Source organism: Lagopus leucura, unplaced genomic scaffold, assembly GCF_019238085.1.
Source record: "Lagopus leucura isolate 7727_CA_CO unplaced genomic scaffold, USGS_WTPT01 Super-Scaffold_100026, whole genome shotgun sequence".
Lineage (NCBI taxonomy): Eukaryota > Metazoa > Chordata > Aves > Galliformes > Phasianidae > Lagopus > Lagopus leucura.
In genome coordinates this window covers 8253559-8266769 of record NW_024962277.1, presented here as the reverse complement: position 1 = coordinate 8266769, position 13211 = coordinate 8253559, and the positions used below count along the sequence as shown (strand labels likewise).

General features: G+C 46.3%; 1 protein-coding gene across 2 annotated transcripts in view; it reads left to right on the top strand.

The window, feature by feature from the left end:
* SHISA5 (shisa family member 5) overlaps window positions 1–11181 on the top strand; it is an 11398-nt gene extending 217 nt beyond the window's left edge. The window contains exons 1-4 of one of the 2 annotated variants that reach the window (XM_042880434.1): window positions 3397–3693; window positions 6518–6633; window positions 7623–7841; window positions 8825–11181. In XM_042880434.1, the coding sequence (XP_042736368.1) occupies window positions 3689–3693; window positions 6518–6633; window positions 7623–7841; window positions 8825–8904 (420 nt within the window). In that variant the 5' untranslated portion in view covers window positions 3397–3688 and the 3' untranslated portion in view covers window positions 8905–11181. Of the gene's footprint in view, window positions 1–3396; window positions 3694–6517; window positions 6634–7622; window positions 7842–8824 lie in introns of those variants that run through there. The other variant, XM_042880433.1, reaches the window with a different exon arrangement.
* Window positions 11182–13211: the final 2030 nt, after the last annotated feature.

The following is a 13211-nucleotide window of genomic DNA, read 5'->3' as shown; positions in this document are numbered from 1 at the left end:
AGAAAAAAAAGCAAATCGGCTTCCCATCTTCGGCCTGCGGGATTGGGTGTGTTGGAGGAAGGAAAGAGAGGAAGATTCTGGGAGGTCTGTGTTTTCCCGTACGGACGAGCTTTTACGAAGCAGGAAGATCACCGAGCAAACCAAACCAGCCCTTCGCTTTTGGGGATTTGTTAGAGGGATCCGCGTTTTTGAATGACAAAACACGGGAAGCCGAGCTGAGGTGCCGTAATGGGATATTTTGCCCGCCTTGCATTGCCTGAAAAGAGAGTCGTTATTGGCTCGCCTTGAGAAAATGGGCCGGTGGGACTCGATCGAGCTGCTGCTTTCTTTCAGATACCTCGCGGCTTTGCAGTACCGGTGCATTGTGCAGAGCGCACCGAGCTCAGCACCGAGCCTCTCGATTATGCCGCTTTCATTAAAAATAAAAATAGTTCCACATTCGCAGTAATACTGCTTTTGGAAAACCACCCTGAGGGTGATTGCAGAGGGAAACCGCATCCCCCGTGACTCATGGCGTTGGGTTCCATGAGCGAAGGGGTTTCCACATCAGGAATGGAGCCTGGGAGCGCTTCCTGTGCCCTTCCCGCAGTCACTGGAAGCTTTCCCGTCTGTTTCACACCGCCCAGTGTGTCTTCTTACGTAAGAAGCGAGCTGTGTCCCTCTGGAGTTGTCTCCGGTTCCTGCCGGTGAGGTGCGCTCCACCCTGCAGCTCCGTGCCGGGTTCTCTTAAACACAACTTGCTTCCCAGTGACGGGGTTTGTTTAATGCTTCGCTGTGCAGAAGAAGGGCTGATGTCAGCCGAGACGTCCCTTTGCGTCCCCAGCGGGATGGGCACGGCTCACTCCTTCGGCGGTTTAAGCAGGAGGGGAGATGACAGGAAGCAGCTTGGGCATCCTGTGCAAATACCAGCTTGGACACTGCCCTTCAGAGGAGGGGGGAGGGGGAAGGATTGTTTCCACACGATACCGCCTTAAGGCTCAGAAAGCATTTAGTTCCTCATTTTTGCACCGCCTCTGTTCCTACTCAAGTTACTGCTCCGGCTATCGCTCATAGATCGGGCTTTATCAGCGCCTTCCAGCTCTGGGAGGGTTTGGCACAGCCGCACGGGCTCCTTACGGGGCCGGGCCAGGTGCGCTGTCTCCTGGCGGCTGGGCGGACCTGCGGCAGTGATGCTCTGATCCTGCGGCAGTGTGCGAGGGCCGGGCTGTGTCGGCTGGCTGCGCAGCCTTCCCGTGTCCTGTCCAGCTGGGAGTTCTCATCCGCTCGTCCTCTTGCTCTTTTTGCAGTGCTTATTCGGAGGTCTTTGGGAAACTCCGGTAAAGCATCAGTTGTCAGTAGGTTTCTTTTCATTGCTGTCCTTCGGTGGTAACTTCCTTCGGTGTTTAATGCTGAGCTCCAGGTAGCGCTGAGGCAGGAGGGCACGGCGCTCTGGCAGCCCGGTGCGGTCCCAAACACAAGCGTGTAACATCCTGCAGTCACCTTGTGGTTGTTTATTGAGGCAATAAATAGCATTCCTTGGCAGTGCCGTAATGACATACTTTCAAGTGCTTGGAAGCACTGTGCTTCCCACAGGACTGCACTTAAAAGCAAATTAAGCATTTTGCACAGACAAGTCAGTGTTAACTTGGATTCGTATGCTTTCTGTCGTTGGTTAATTCTTAAAGATTATTTGAAGCTGTTAGGTCAAAGTGCAGTCATTAAATTTGTTAAATCTGCCACTTCTTCCACACACACAGAATGCCCATATGCCATCTTTACAACCCCCACTGTTAGTGAATACTCTGAAGGTGTTTCACTTTCTATTCCTTTTCAACTGGATTAGCACAGTGTTTGGGTAGGTAACAGGCAGGGTGTTTCAGAACATCTCTGTCAGAGGCACAGAGGCAAATATTGTAGTTGGCACAGCTGATAATCAGTCATTCTAAACCAAAACACAAACGAGATTACCGTTGTGCGCAGTTAATTGGATTCTGTTCCTAAATGAATTACTGCCTTGAAATTACAGCTGATGGTGTAATGGATACAGTGATGCCTGAGGAAAGGCTGTGCATCTTTCTGCGATGAGAAAAGGGAGCAGCAGCCTTCTGGGAAGCCTCAGTCAGCAGGGACAGGACACAAGGACATTCTCATGGACTTGTGCTTGCTCCCTATCTGTGTGCTGCCTTGCAACGTGGTTCTTCTCTGGAACTGAGAAAATCCATGTTCTTCTGCCCACCCTTGTTTGAAATGACAGCCTGCTAAGCATCCCAAAAACTCAGCAGTTCTAACTGTGGAAGATGCAATTATGCTAATTTGCTGTCTCTCAATTTAGATGTTTTTAACCATATGCATCCTCTGTAGGCATGGTAAAAAATACAGCAACACTGTGCTGTACTGTTTTTCTCCTCCCTGCAGAGCCCTTTCCATACGGCTTGCATTCAGACACAGCTTATCTCAGCAAGAGACTGTCAGAGCAAACACAGGTGGGGTAGCCCTCAGACAGGGAGGGATTCTGCAGCTCCAGACCAGAGGAAGGCTGAAGAAGCAGTTCCTTGTATGGACTCATTAATGTATCTCATGTAGACTTTGCTCCAGTCCCAACAGTGTGCTTCCAGCTTTTGTAACGGGGATGACATGATTCATGTGTCCATTCCCCACCAGAGCTGCGTTCTGTGGTTAGGGAAGCCAGTGGGTGTAACCCAGGTTGAACTTCCTCTGATGGCGGTTTCAGGGTGTTTGGCAAGTCAAACATCAAGCTGCAATGCGTTTATGGTCTGTAGGAGCAGGGATTTCATACAGCTTACGGGCACTTTGGTGCTGAAGGTGGGTGGGTTTGCCTGCAGCAGTGTTGACCCTGCTGGAACACAGTTCTCATGGCACTTCAGCCAGCAGACCTGGGCAAAAATGCATTCATGGCAGCAGCTCGTGCTACAGTGACTTCCTTTACAACAGGGCTTACAAAATGTGGCAATTATAGGGATTTGAGTGACTGAAAAGTTCTAAAAATGTTACTGGAGTTGAACCTCGAATATTTTCTCAGGCCTTAAATGCGTTCAGAGCATTTCATGCTTCCTTCTGGTTCACGTGTATGGTTGAGGCCTCCAATATGGAAAAGGGCTGCCTTGAGAATCATCTGCGAACCTTTTGGATCCTGGGTTTGGTGGTTCCTTTTTAAGCTGTCACTCATGTCTCATTCAGTACCCAAAGGGGGGAATCAGGCGCTCATCACCTCTCTCCCTTCATGTAAACTCATGTGTGATTATCAGTGTACCTTAAAGGTAAGATGAGTCTGCAGGGTATGCTGAGGACATAATGACTTAGAGCTTTCCAAATGCAGGAGAAGAGGAGTAGAAGGGGAGCAAGGCAAAGCGAGGTGACAGGACAAGGGAGTCCTCTCTTCATATTTAATTTCTATGGATCCTATGGAAACTCACAGTTTGTGCTGCGGCGATAAAACTGCTGGCAGGCTTGTCTTTTGTCTTCAGTTAAATTCTTGGCTAAAGTTAGCTTTTATTATGTGAGGAGAGAGAAGCAGGAAATGGCAGTGAATAAGCTCAAGCTGTTTGTAAGCATGTGGTTTATGCAGAGACGATGGTATATCATGCAGGAGTCTGAAAACTTGCCTTCAGAGCGGGACACCAGCAGAGCACTCTGATCGCGGGCTGCGGCTGCTTCCATTCCTGCACTGCAACATCTGTGTGCAGGATCCATGGGGTAAGGTGAATTCGTGGCTTGGCTGTTGTTTGGTTTGGGCTTTTTGTTTGTTGAACCACCCAGGAGGTGTCTTTAAGCTGCAGTCCTTTGTTCGTTTTCATGTGTGTATGTAGGAGGCAGGAGAGCAGTTACTTAGCGTGAATGTTTTGTTTTTTTAATACATTCAGAGACCTTTCAGAAGAGTTCATGAGTTGAAAGCAAACAAACAAAGCAGTGGTTTCTTAGCAGAGAGGGGTACAGACTTTCTGGAGCTGGCATGCAGCAAGAGGCTTTGTACAGTGTGTGGAGTATCCCATCTCCTAGAGCTCAAACAGAGCTGTTTGGGCCTCTCTTGGGTTCCACCTTCTGTCTTCTTCTGAAGCCTTCCTGTGCTTTGTTCAGTACTTTTACCCGTGGGAGCCCCGTGGGTCTGTAATCATTACGTACTCTGCATCTTGACAGTGCCAGCAGATGTGTGCTGGGAGATGCTCAGGTCAGCAGTCCTTTGGCAGAAAAAGAACAGATATTATTACAGTCAGGTGCACCGTTAAGATATGTCAGAAGAATTGCCAGAACTAGCAGTAGAAAACACAAGGGAAAAGTGTATTTATGAAGAGCTCCAGTGTTGATGGGGTGTCGTTGCAGCAGTGCTGTTGTAGTGTACAAGTTCAGCACACATATGGGTTCATTTTCCTGTCTCAGTGCCTTCTGCTCTTTCAAGAGCTGAGCTCACAGCAGCCCAGCCTGGCAGCAGGGGAGTTCTGCTGCTGCTGCAAGGTCAGTGACAGAGACACCAGCAGCAATCCCGCCGTGCACACTCCTTAGAAGTCCCTGGGAAGAACTAACTCATGCCTGTGTTTTGCTCCCTGGCTGTTTTTGAAAGCTTATAATTTTGGCCTGTAGTAAGCACACAGTCTGCAGAGCCGAATCACAGTGCTCACACGTGCAAACCTGGCACACCTGTGCTCTTAATGCATGTTTCCATTCAGTTCCTTTGAAAATGCATGCAGAATGTCATCGTGCAGCTGTCGTGTCGTTTTAGCAAAGCTGCAGACATGGTAAGAATGCACCGAGCGTTTCGTTTCTAAGAACTCGGTGAAATCAAGGATGTGGTGGTTGGTTTGTTTCCCTGAGCTTCGTTATCACCTCATTCCTTATTAGAGGGAGTAAACAGGCAAGGAGAGGAGAGAGGTTTGTTACCAATAAGCCAGAGGAGCCTGTGCTTCAGAGCAACCTGTGCTTATCTGCTGGCTGCCAGCTGGTTCTGTTAGCTCTCTTGTAACAGAGCTGAATTTGGTCCTGAAAGATGAACCAGCCCGTGCAGGTTTCCTGCTGTGCCTGTTTATGTGTGGTGGGTAGGTCTCTCTCCACGTGGTCTTCTCCATTTCTCAGATTTGTTGAGATGATGCCCAGCCCTTGGTGAAGTTCAGAAAGGTTCGTTGGCTGCAGAAGTGAAGCATCCATCTTGTTTGTCATCTCTTTCTTTGGCAAGGGAATCTTTTTTCCTCGGCATCATTCACTACCAAAAAAGGCCTTTTCCTCCTTAGCTGAGAAGAGCCAGAGGAAGAATCTCTTGTTGATGGCTAAGGTCCCATCCAACCTAAGCTGTTCTGTAATTCTATGAAGTGCAAATAAAGCTGACAAGGCATGTGTGCATCTCCGTGTTTGTGCAGTTGTGTTGCAGTTATCTGTTTGCTTTCTTGGCAGTGTTTCTGATGCTGTCTCAGTGACTTCAGAAGGCTGCAGCAGTTCCTGCTTCCTGTTTGATGTGGAAATGCTTGGGTGCAGTTACAGTGAGCAAACTGCAGGCGCAGAGCTGGGGCATCACAAGGAAAGCCATCATGCTATGATTAGTACATCACAAAATCATGCAAAAAATTGTGAGGGAAAATACACATTCAGTCACTAATAAAGTGATTGTTCTGGTTGCATTCTTCAAGCTCCTGTAGAAGGAGGGGGAGAAAAAGTGGTGGGACCTTTACTGGGGAGAAACACGCGTTTTAGATTGAACCTACTCTATTTGTCAACTCTTAGGCTCAGTGTTGGCTCACAGAGAGTTGGGTTGCTCCAGGGCAGTGAGGTGAGCTCTTGTGAATTTTGGCTGGGCACAGAGTGGGTTGCTTTTGCTTTCTTCTTTTAGTGTCAGTGGTATAACCTGCTGGTGTGATTTGCAGCCAGAAATGCTTTTCACGCTGAATGTCTGGTTGGTAGCCAAGCAAAAAAATTGCTGGGGCCCTGGAGATGCCATTTTGTTTAAAGATGTTAAGAGGAGGCTGAACAGGAAGAAAACTAGAGAGTTCTGTAGCCAAAATGTCTATGAAGAAACAAAACCAGGATGGATGTTGCAACAGCTCTCCATTGGTTATTTTAGTGTGTTTTCTTCATTAAGAGCAGTTTCCTGCTATTGTTTCCAAAACTGCTGCCTGATGCATTCCATATGAAATAAAAAATGCAGGAGACTCTGGCCACCATGAAAGAAAGACTTCAGTTATCTCAGGCATAGCAAACAAATCACATGAACTGACACTTCAGAGGTCGTAGATCCCACTGTTTTGCCTTTCATTTCATTATTTGACCCCTAGAAAGACATACTATTGCCTAGACACTACATTTCCAAAAAGAGGTCTTTTAGGAAGTCATGTAGCCAGAGAAGACCAACAGGACCAACAATGAGACCAACAGTACCAACAAGAAGACCAACGTAGGCTTGGTGCTGAGCACTGGATGTGCTCATCCTGTGTGATAAACAGCACAGGGAGGCAGGCAGTGCAGTAGCTGCGGGGAGCTGGGTGCATGGTGGTCAGATGAGTGAGACTTACTGCTTGTGCTGGCATCTCTCTTGCAGTTTTGGAACCCTTGTTGCGATTGGAGTGATCGTTTTTGCAGTGATTGTCATTACTATAATTCTGTGCCTCACTTGCTCGTGTTGCTGCCTGTACAAAGCATGCCGAAGACCGCAGCGTAAGTATCTCTGTGTTTATATACCTCTCATCCTTCACAGCTTTGAACATTTTTTTCTGGAAGATTCTATTCCCATAGAAAGGGAAAACAACGCAGTAACATTTTCTTACTGCTGTGCTACAAGAGTGGCAGTAGGTAAACATGAAAAGCAAGCCTTTAAGTTGCTTAAAATACCGTCTTCGTCCTCTGAGATCAAACTTTAAAATGAGCATTTTGAAGGGAAGCACTAATGGGAAGTTGTCTTAATTAAAATATTAATAAGAGTATTTAGTAAGAATATAGCTGAGATTATCTTGCATGCAGTCACAGAAGCAGTGAGCGTGTTTATGACAAGGCTGAAATCGAGTAAAACAAGAGGATTGGTTTGTTGTTCCCTGTGCAAGAAGTGGAGCCTTGAACGTTTGTAATTGTAGAATTAAGGTGAAGGTCACATGCAGTTCATTAGAAAGTGCTGTGCTGCAATAAGAGAGATGGACCAATAACCCACTGTCCTCCCTTCTGAAATTGATGTTGATTTGCCTTTCTGACTGTTCAGAGAGGCATAGATGTGTTAGCATGCAGAGTGCATGTGAAAGGAAGCTCCTTTTGCGTCTTGTCTGCAGAGGGAGATCTGTAGCACCTTTATCCTTTAAAACAGAAAGCATTTTCTACATTAGGTAGTTTTTCCAGTCTTCTACCAAATGGTGGATCACTTGGCTGCAGGGTTCAGTCCAAGGAGAGATTTCTTTGGTCTTTGTGGCTGAGAACCAAGGAGGTAAACCGGCTGCTCTCCTGGTTCGTGTGAGCTCTTGCTACCGCTTAGCTCAATGGAAGGATATTCAGAGAGAATTTCTAGAACTGCTGTGGAGCTTCGAAAATGAAACTGTCCCAGATTTTAGAGGAAGAAAAGAATTTCTGGAAGGAGAACGTGCTTTTACATTACTGCTGTGCTGTGCCGGCGAGCCTCCGAGAGCCACTGGCGCTAACCACGCTCCTTTGGTTGTTTGTAGCTGTTGTGACCACCACGACCGCCACAACAGTGGTTCACGCGCCGTACCCACAGGCGCACGGAGTGCCTGCCAGCTACCCCACAGCTCCGTACCAGGGATACCAGCCCGTGGCCATCCAGCCACAGCCGGGGATGCCGGTCGCACCCTACCCTGCTCAGTATCCTCCCCCCTATCCCACGCAGCCGCCAGGACCCCCGGCCTACCATGAAACAGTGGCAGGTAAGAATGTTTTGATAGCAGGATGTTTTAGTAATGTAGAGTAGAAGCAGAATGTTTTAATAATTCAGTTGAAATTTCCTATTGAAATCAAAGCCCAGTTAACATATAACATAGTCTAATTCTGAAGGTTAACCCATACGCAGGTGGCTTTTGCTAGTATCTGTATTTTATCAATCGTTATTTTTATAGAGAGAATATCCAGACTCATCACCTTCAGACAACTTTGTTGATGGCTGGCAATTTGTTTTTCCTTCTGCTTTTCTTCTTTCATAGCATGGCATTCATGTAGCCTTGCTGCTGCTGATTCTGCCTTGTGCTGGTAATAGCTGTTCTCTGCACTTGGCTCCCAGCTATTCAGAGGCCCAAACTAGAATCACTGAATGATGGAGCTGGGTTGGAAATGACCTTAATGATCATCCATATCACCAGTCTGAAAAGACAGCTTTTCCATTATTTTCCTCGCCTATTAGGCAAGGGGCAGCCTTTAATTAGGTCATGTGCAGGAGGGAGAATACCTGCCGTGTCACACAGGAGCCAAACCCACTCAGCTTGAAGATGAGCAGCTCACAGCCACGTTTGCGCGTCCTGGCAGTGTGAGCAGGCGCTGCGTTATCTGAACCACCTCGTGCTGCTTGGCAGACCTCATGAAGTGCTGCCTCGGAGCAGCTTGGCTCAGAGTGCCAGAAAGTGAGGGTGTTGTCTGAGTGCTGCTTTTGTGGTTTGGGCCACACTCTTCAGCCTTTAGCGTGCCTGGTGGTGGTGGGCTGCTTCTTAAAATCCATTATAGTTTGGCAATGAAGTTGTTGACACAATCGTACTGCTGAAGGAATCCTAAGGTGCTCCTTCTGCCCAGTGGTTTATTTTCACTTCTCCGCGTACTGTCAGGTTCCTCCCATTGCTTGTGCATTTCTGCAGAAGTTGTCATGTTAGATGGAGAATTCTGAGCTTCACAAGCCTGCTTTTCCTGTGCTTTGCTTTTGCAGCTGGTGCTGGAGCACCGTACCCCATCAGCCAGCCCCCGTACAACCCTGCGTACGTGGATCCTCAGAAGCCCACCTACTGAACAGCTCTGCCACCGTGCCCCGTGCAGCTGCAGTATGTTATCCTGGAAGACAGCAATCTTTTGTCTAAGTAAAGTGAACGTTACCTCCGTATCTTCTTTGTTTTTAAGCGCTTTCAGTACTTCTGGCAGGAGTTGTTCATTTATACCTCAAGTAAATACGAAAAGAGATTGTGTTCAGAACGCAGAAGGGGTGCTGCAGAAGTAAGAACCACAATAAATTTCTCGTGCAATAATTCTGAAGGGTGGTAGAAAGGAATGGTCCTCCGTGAGCTGTGTCAAACACCCAGAGCTGTAGCGATCTCTTGCACAGAATCATAAAAACACAATCTCTGAGAAGCTGGGTGAAAGTGTTCTGCTTGTTTTGAGGTTGCTCTAATGAGGGCAGCTCCAACCTAACGCATTTCATCCATCACTGAAAAGGGAACCTTTCTTGGAACACGTCTGCCTGTGGCGAGAGCAGAGAGCCGTGTTCGGTTGTGTTGACGAGTTGCGTTATTCTGTGCCGAGTAGCATGAGTTGGTCACTTCCTTGTTTTATTTCCCAATTTTAAGGCTTGCAAACTGCCTTTGTTGGGTGTTTTCTCAGGCTGTTTTAGTTTATAGCTAGAAATTGACAATAGAACCAAACCTTCTGCCATTCCTTAGAACAAACAGATCAAAAGCTGAAAACCTGGGGAGGTTCTTCATTAAAAAATATTGGACAAAGGCTTGGTTTGCTGAATAGTCACACGTTGTTGAGTACAATGGAGGAAATAGGGTAGCGCCATCGCCATCCATTGAGCAGAAATGACTGTCGGCGGTGTTTTGCCACAGTGAGGGGATTTATTTTGGTTTTATTTGGTTTATTCGGGAACAAATCATGGTTTCCTTAGCGCCTTCTCTGATGCTGTTTCTTTCTGCATTGAAATGCGTGTCGTTCCTTGTGGAGCTGGATGCAGACCATGCCGTCCCTCACTGCCATGTAACGAGTGAAGCAATCTGTAATTTCGCACGCTGGTTGTACTTGGAGCAGCCTTCAAACCTCTTGTCCCATGACGTTACATTTAGGGTGTATTTCTGTTTGAAAAATTGTGAACTTGAATAACCAACAATGCTGTTTTACCTCATAGGATGGTGGAAGCTGCTGCTGTCAGAGGCAGCCTTCTCTAACCGATTTTTGGGTCTGTTTTCTAGGTTATTCCAATGATTAAGAAAAAAAAAAAAAAGTCTTCAGGGCATTTCAGGACAAACCTGAACAAAGTTTTTTAGTGTCAGTATTCACAACAAGCCACGTCCCTCTGTTACAGCCCTGTGCTGGAGTTAATAGCATGAAGCGGTGCCAAGAGGCACTCGCACAGCAGGCATGCCTTAGATCCTCATGTCCCTCCTCTTCCCTGCCCTGCAAGCCAAAAAATCAGGCAGTGCTTCCTTACACTGCTAGGAGTTCTGTGAGAACACCCAAAAACGGGCAGCGATTCCCATGCAGAGGGTCTGGGATATCTGGGGTGGGGAGGGCACCAAGGAGCTGCAGAAGCAATCCCTTTTCTGCAGAAGAACTTGCCCACGTGTGTTTGTTCATGCAGGACAGCAGAGACTCCAGCAGCTTGGTTGGTCAGTGTGCGGATGGATGGGGGGAGGTGGGAGGAGGTGAGGGACAGGCTTAAGGAGCATGAAAACTTACAGCTTTCCTCCAGCAAACATATGCTGATGATAACTGTGTCCAAGTGAAGAGAGAAAGCAGTTCTGCACGTGTTAATAATTGTAGTGTCACTGTTACAAAACTGGATGTCGGAAGAGAAAATGGCCTGCTTTCCTCGCTTCAGAACTGGAAGACTTAATCAGGTTTTGGCTTAATGTATAAAACAATGCCAACCATGTGGTGTAGGACCAAATTTTATTACCGTGGTGCAATCCAATTAAACTTCTTCTCTTATGGTTAAGCAGATGTGGCAGTTAGATAAATGATGGAGAACCTGGCCCATACATTGTGTTTCAGGCGCTGCTCATGCTTTAGTCCCAGTAACCAATGTCTTCACATGCCACCAGTTACCCACCATTAAAGTGGGAATTCCCATTTTAAACATTGAGTCCAATTCTTTTTTAATTCTGTAAGTGCCTTTGGTTCTGTGGAATTCAATACAGTACAGTACTCTGTCCTACGGAATTTACTAGAGAATCGTTGACTTTATTACATACTGTACACTAGCTTTGTATGTTGTTTGTAGTTTAAACCTAAGTCTTCAAAAGAAATGGCATAAACTCTTTGCACCTTTGTAATAAATGCAGTGTTTGAAATACATTCTATCACTTTTGTTTTCTTAGCCTGGCCGAGTGTTATTTAAGTTACATTTTAATTGTGTCTGACATCAAGCGTGTATTGTGAGTATCACTTTTTGGTAACGGGGTTTGAAATCCAATGGCAGCTACATGGCACAACACAGGAAGGGTGGTGCGAGCTCCCTGGATGACATTCTGACAGAGTTCTTCAAAGGTAATCTGAAAGAGTTGCTTCTGACCCCAACTCCTGACACTGAACACACTGACTAATTCCAAGGTCCTTGAGAAGCTGTGGACGTTTTTGGATCAAAGTCTGATACCTTTCTCATGCACGTTGGCTTCTGCTGAATGCTGTGCCTCGTTTTTCAACTGCTCCACATTGGCATGTGATGAGTGATGCTTCCTGGTCCATGTGAAAGCATCGTAGCTGATGGTTTTATGTATTCTAAATCATTCAAAAATGCTTTTGAAAGCATTAATGCTGACTTATTAGTCCTTCAGTTGAAAATACTTGCTTTGGGCAGGCCAAGGGTGCTTTCAGTAAGACACCAGGTAATACTGAAGTGGTTGGTATTGGTAGTCGTGATGGCCTTGAATCGTTAGCTAAGTTTCTTAAGAAGGATGTAAATGTACATACATATATATATTCTTACTTCACATTTTCTTAACAGGATTTCTATTAGTTAAACGATGACAGAAACCAAAATACATGCTCCCTAAAAACCTAAACCTAGTTTAGTTAAGAACCTAAACTAGAAAACAGATGAGTTTTCTAGCCCAAACATTAATTCTAACCCTGAATTGCAGTTATTTCTGATGCTTGGGTTAGGGTTAGCTGTCGTTCCTCTCCCACAGATTATTTAGTAGCTGCATCTGTGCCATATGGATGAAACTGAGAAGTGACATCCTGGTGCTGTTTGCAGGAAGGAGGTGTGCATGGCTCTGAGAGCAGAGCTGCTGCTTTGTCTGAAATGTCCCGATTCCCTCTAACCAACACCGAGAGCATAACAGATAGCTTCACCCTCTAAACCTGAAGCAAAATGTATAGCAGAGCAAAACAGTGAACTGAAAACTGGAGAGCCCAGAGTCAGGTGAGGAGCGCTGCTGTTTGCTTCCAGAGCTGGTAATCAGCAGCTCCTTACGTTACAGCCCAAACTGTTCCAGAACAAACCTTGGCGTGCATCTTAAAAGCCATGGCTGGGTTGAATAGAAGAGCTGGACACACAGAAAGGGAAAAATGAAGTAGTTTTTGCCAAATGAACCGTTACATCCTGTTTTTTTCAAGTATGGAAACTTACTATCAAATCTAGGCATGTTTGATTGCTTGTCAGGTCGGATTTAGCAAATGGCTCAGGGCTGCTCTTGTTCTCTGATGACTGCTGGGCCTCACTGTTAGTAGCATGCATTGCAGGAACTGCAGCAGCTCATAGGTAGGCACTGTAGGAAGGAATGCTGAAGGTGAAAGGTGTCTTCCACAGTTGTTGCTTGGATAAAGGATCCAGGCTCTGGCTCTGGGAAGGCGAAAGCATCCTGCTGGCTGTGGAATGGCAGAGGTTTGCTGTGCTGGACAATAAAACTGAACGAAGAGCAGCGCTAAGCTGATACGTTCTTGAGCGATGCTCTTCTTGTGTTTCACTGAAGAACAGCTCAAGGTGTGAAATCAACTCTGACACCCCAATTTGTGCCCTTACAATACCAACATACGTTCCTGTTCTGTGTTTTTTCTGCTGGGAAATCTCAACAGATATGTGGTTGTAATATTATAACTCATATAAAAATAAACTAGCTGCTTCCTCGAGATGTTTTCCAGAGCAGGTTACCATTGGAGCAGCTGCTCCAAACAGTATTTCAATTGCAAGCATTGGAATTTAAAATTTCAAGATTAGTCTCTAAAATGAGCTGTATTAACCTGCTGCAGGGGGAGGGAGCTCAGCACATTGCTAACTGCGCCTGTTAAACGTCATGCTGACATTTTTTGCTCTCATTCCAAGCATTTTAGAATCACAGCGTCTCGGTGGTTGGCAAAGACCTCTAAGATCCCCAGGTCCCACC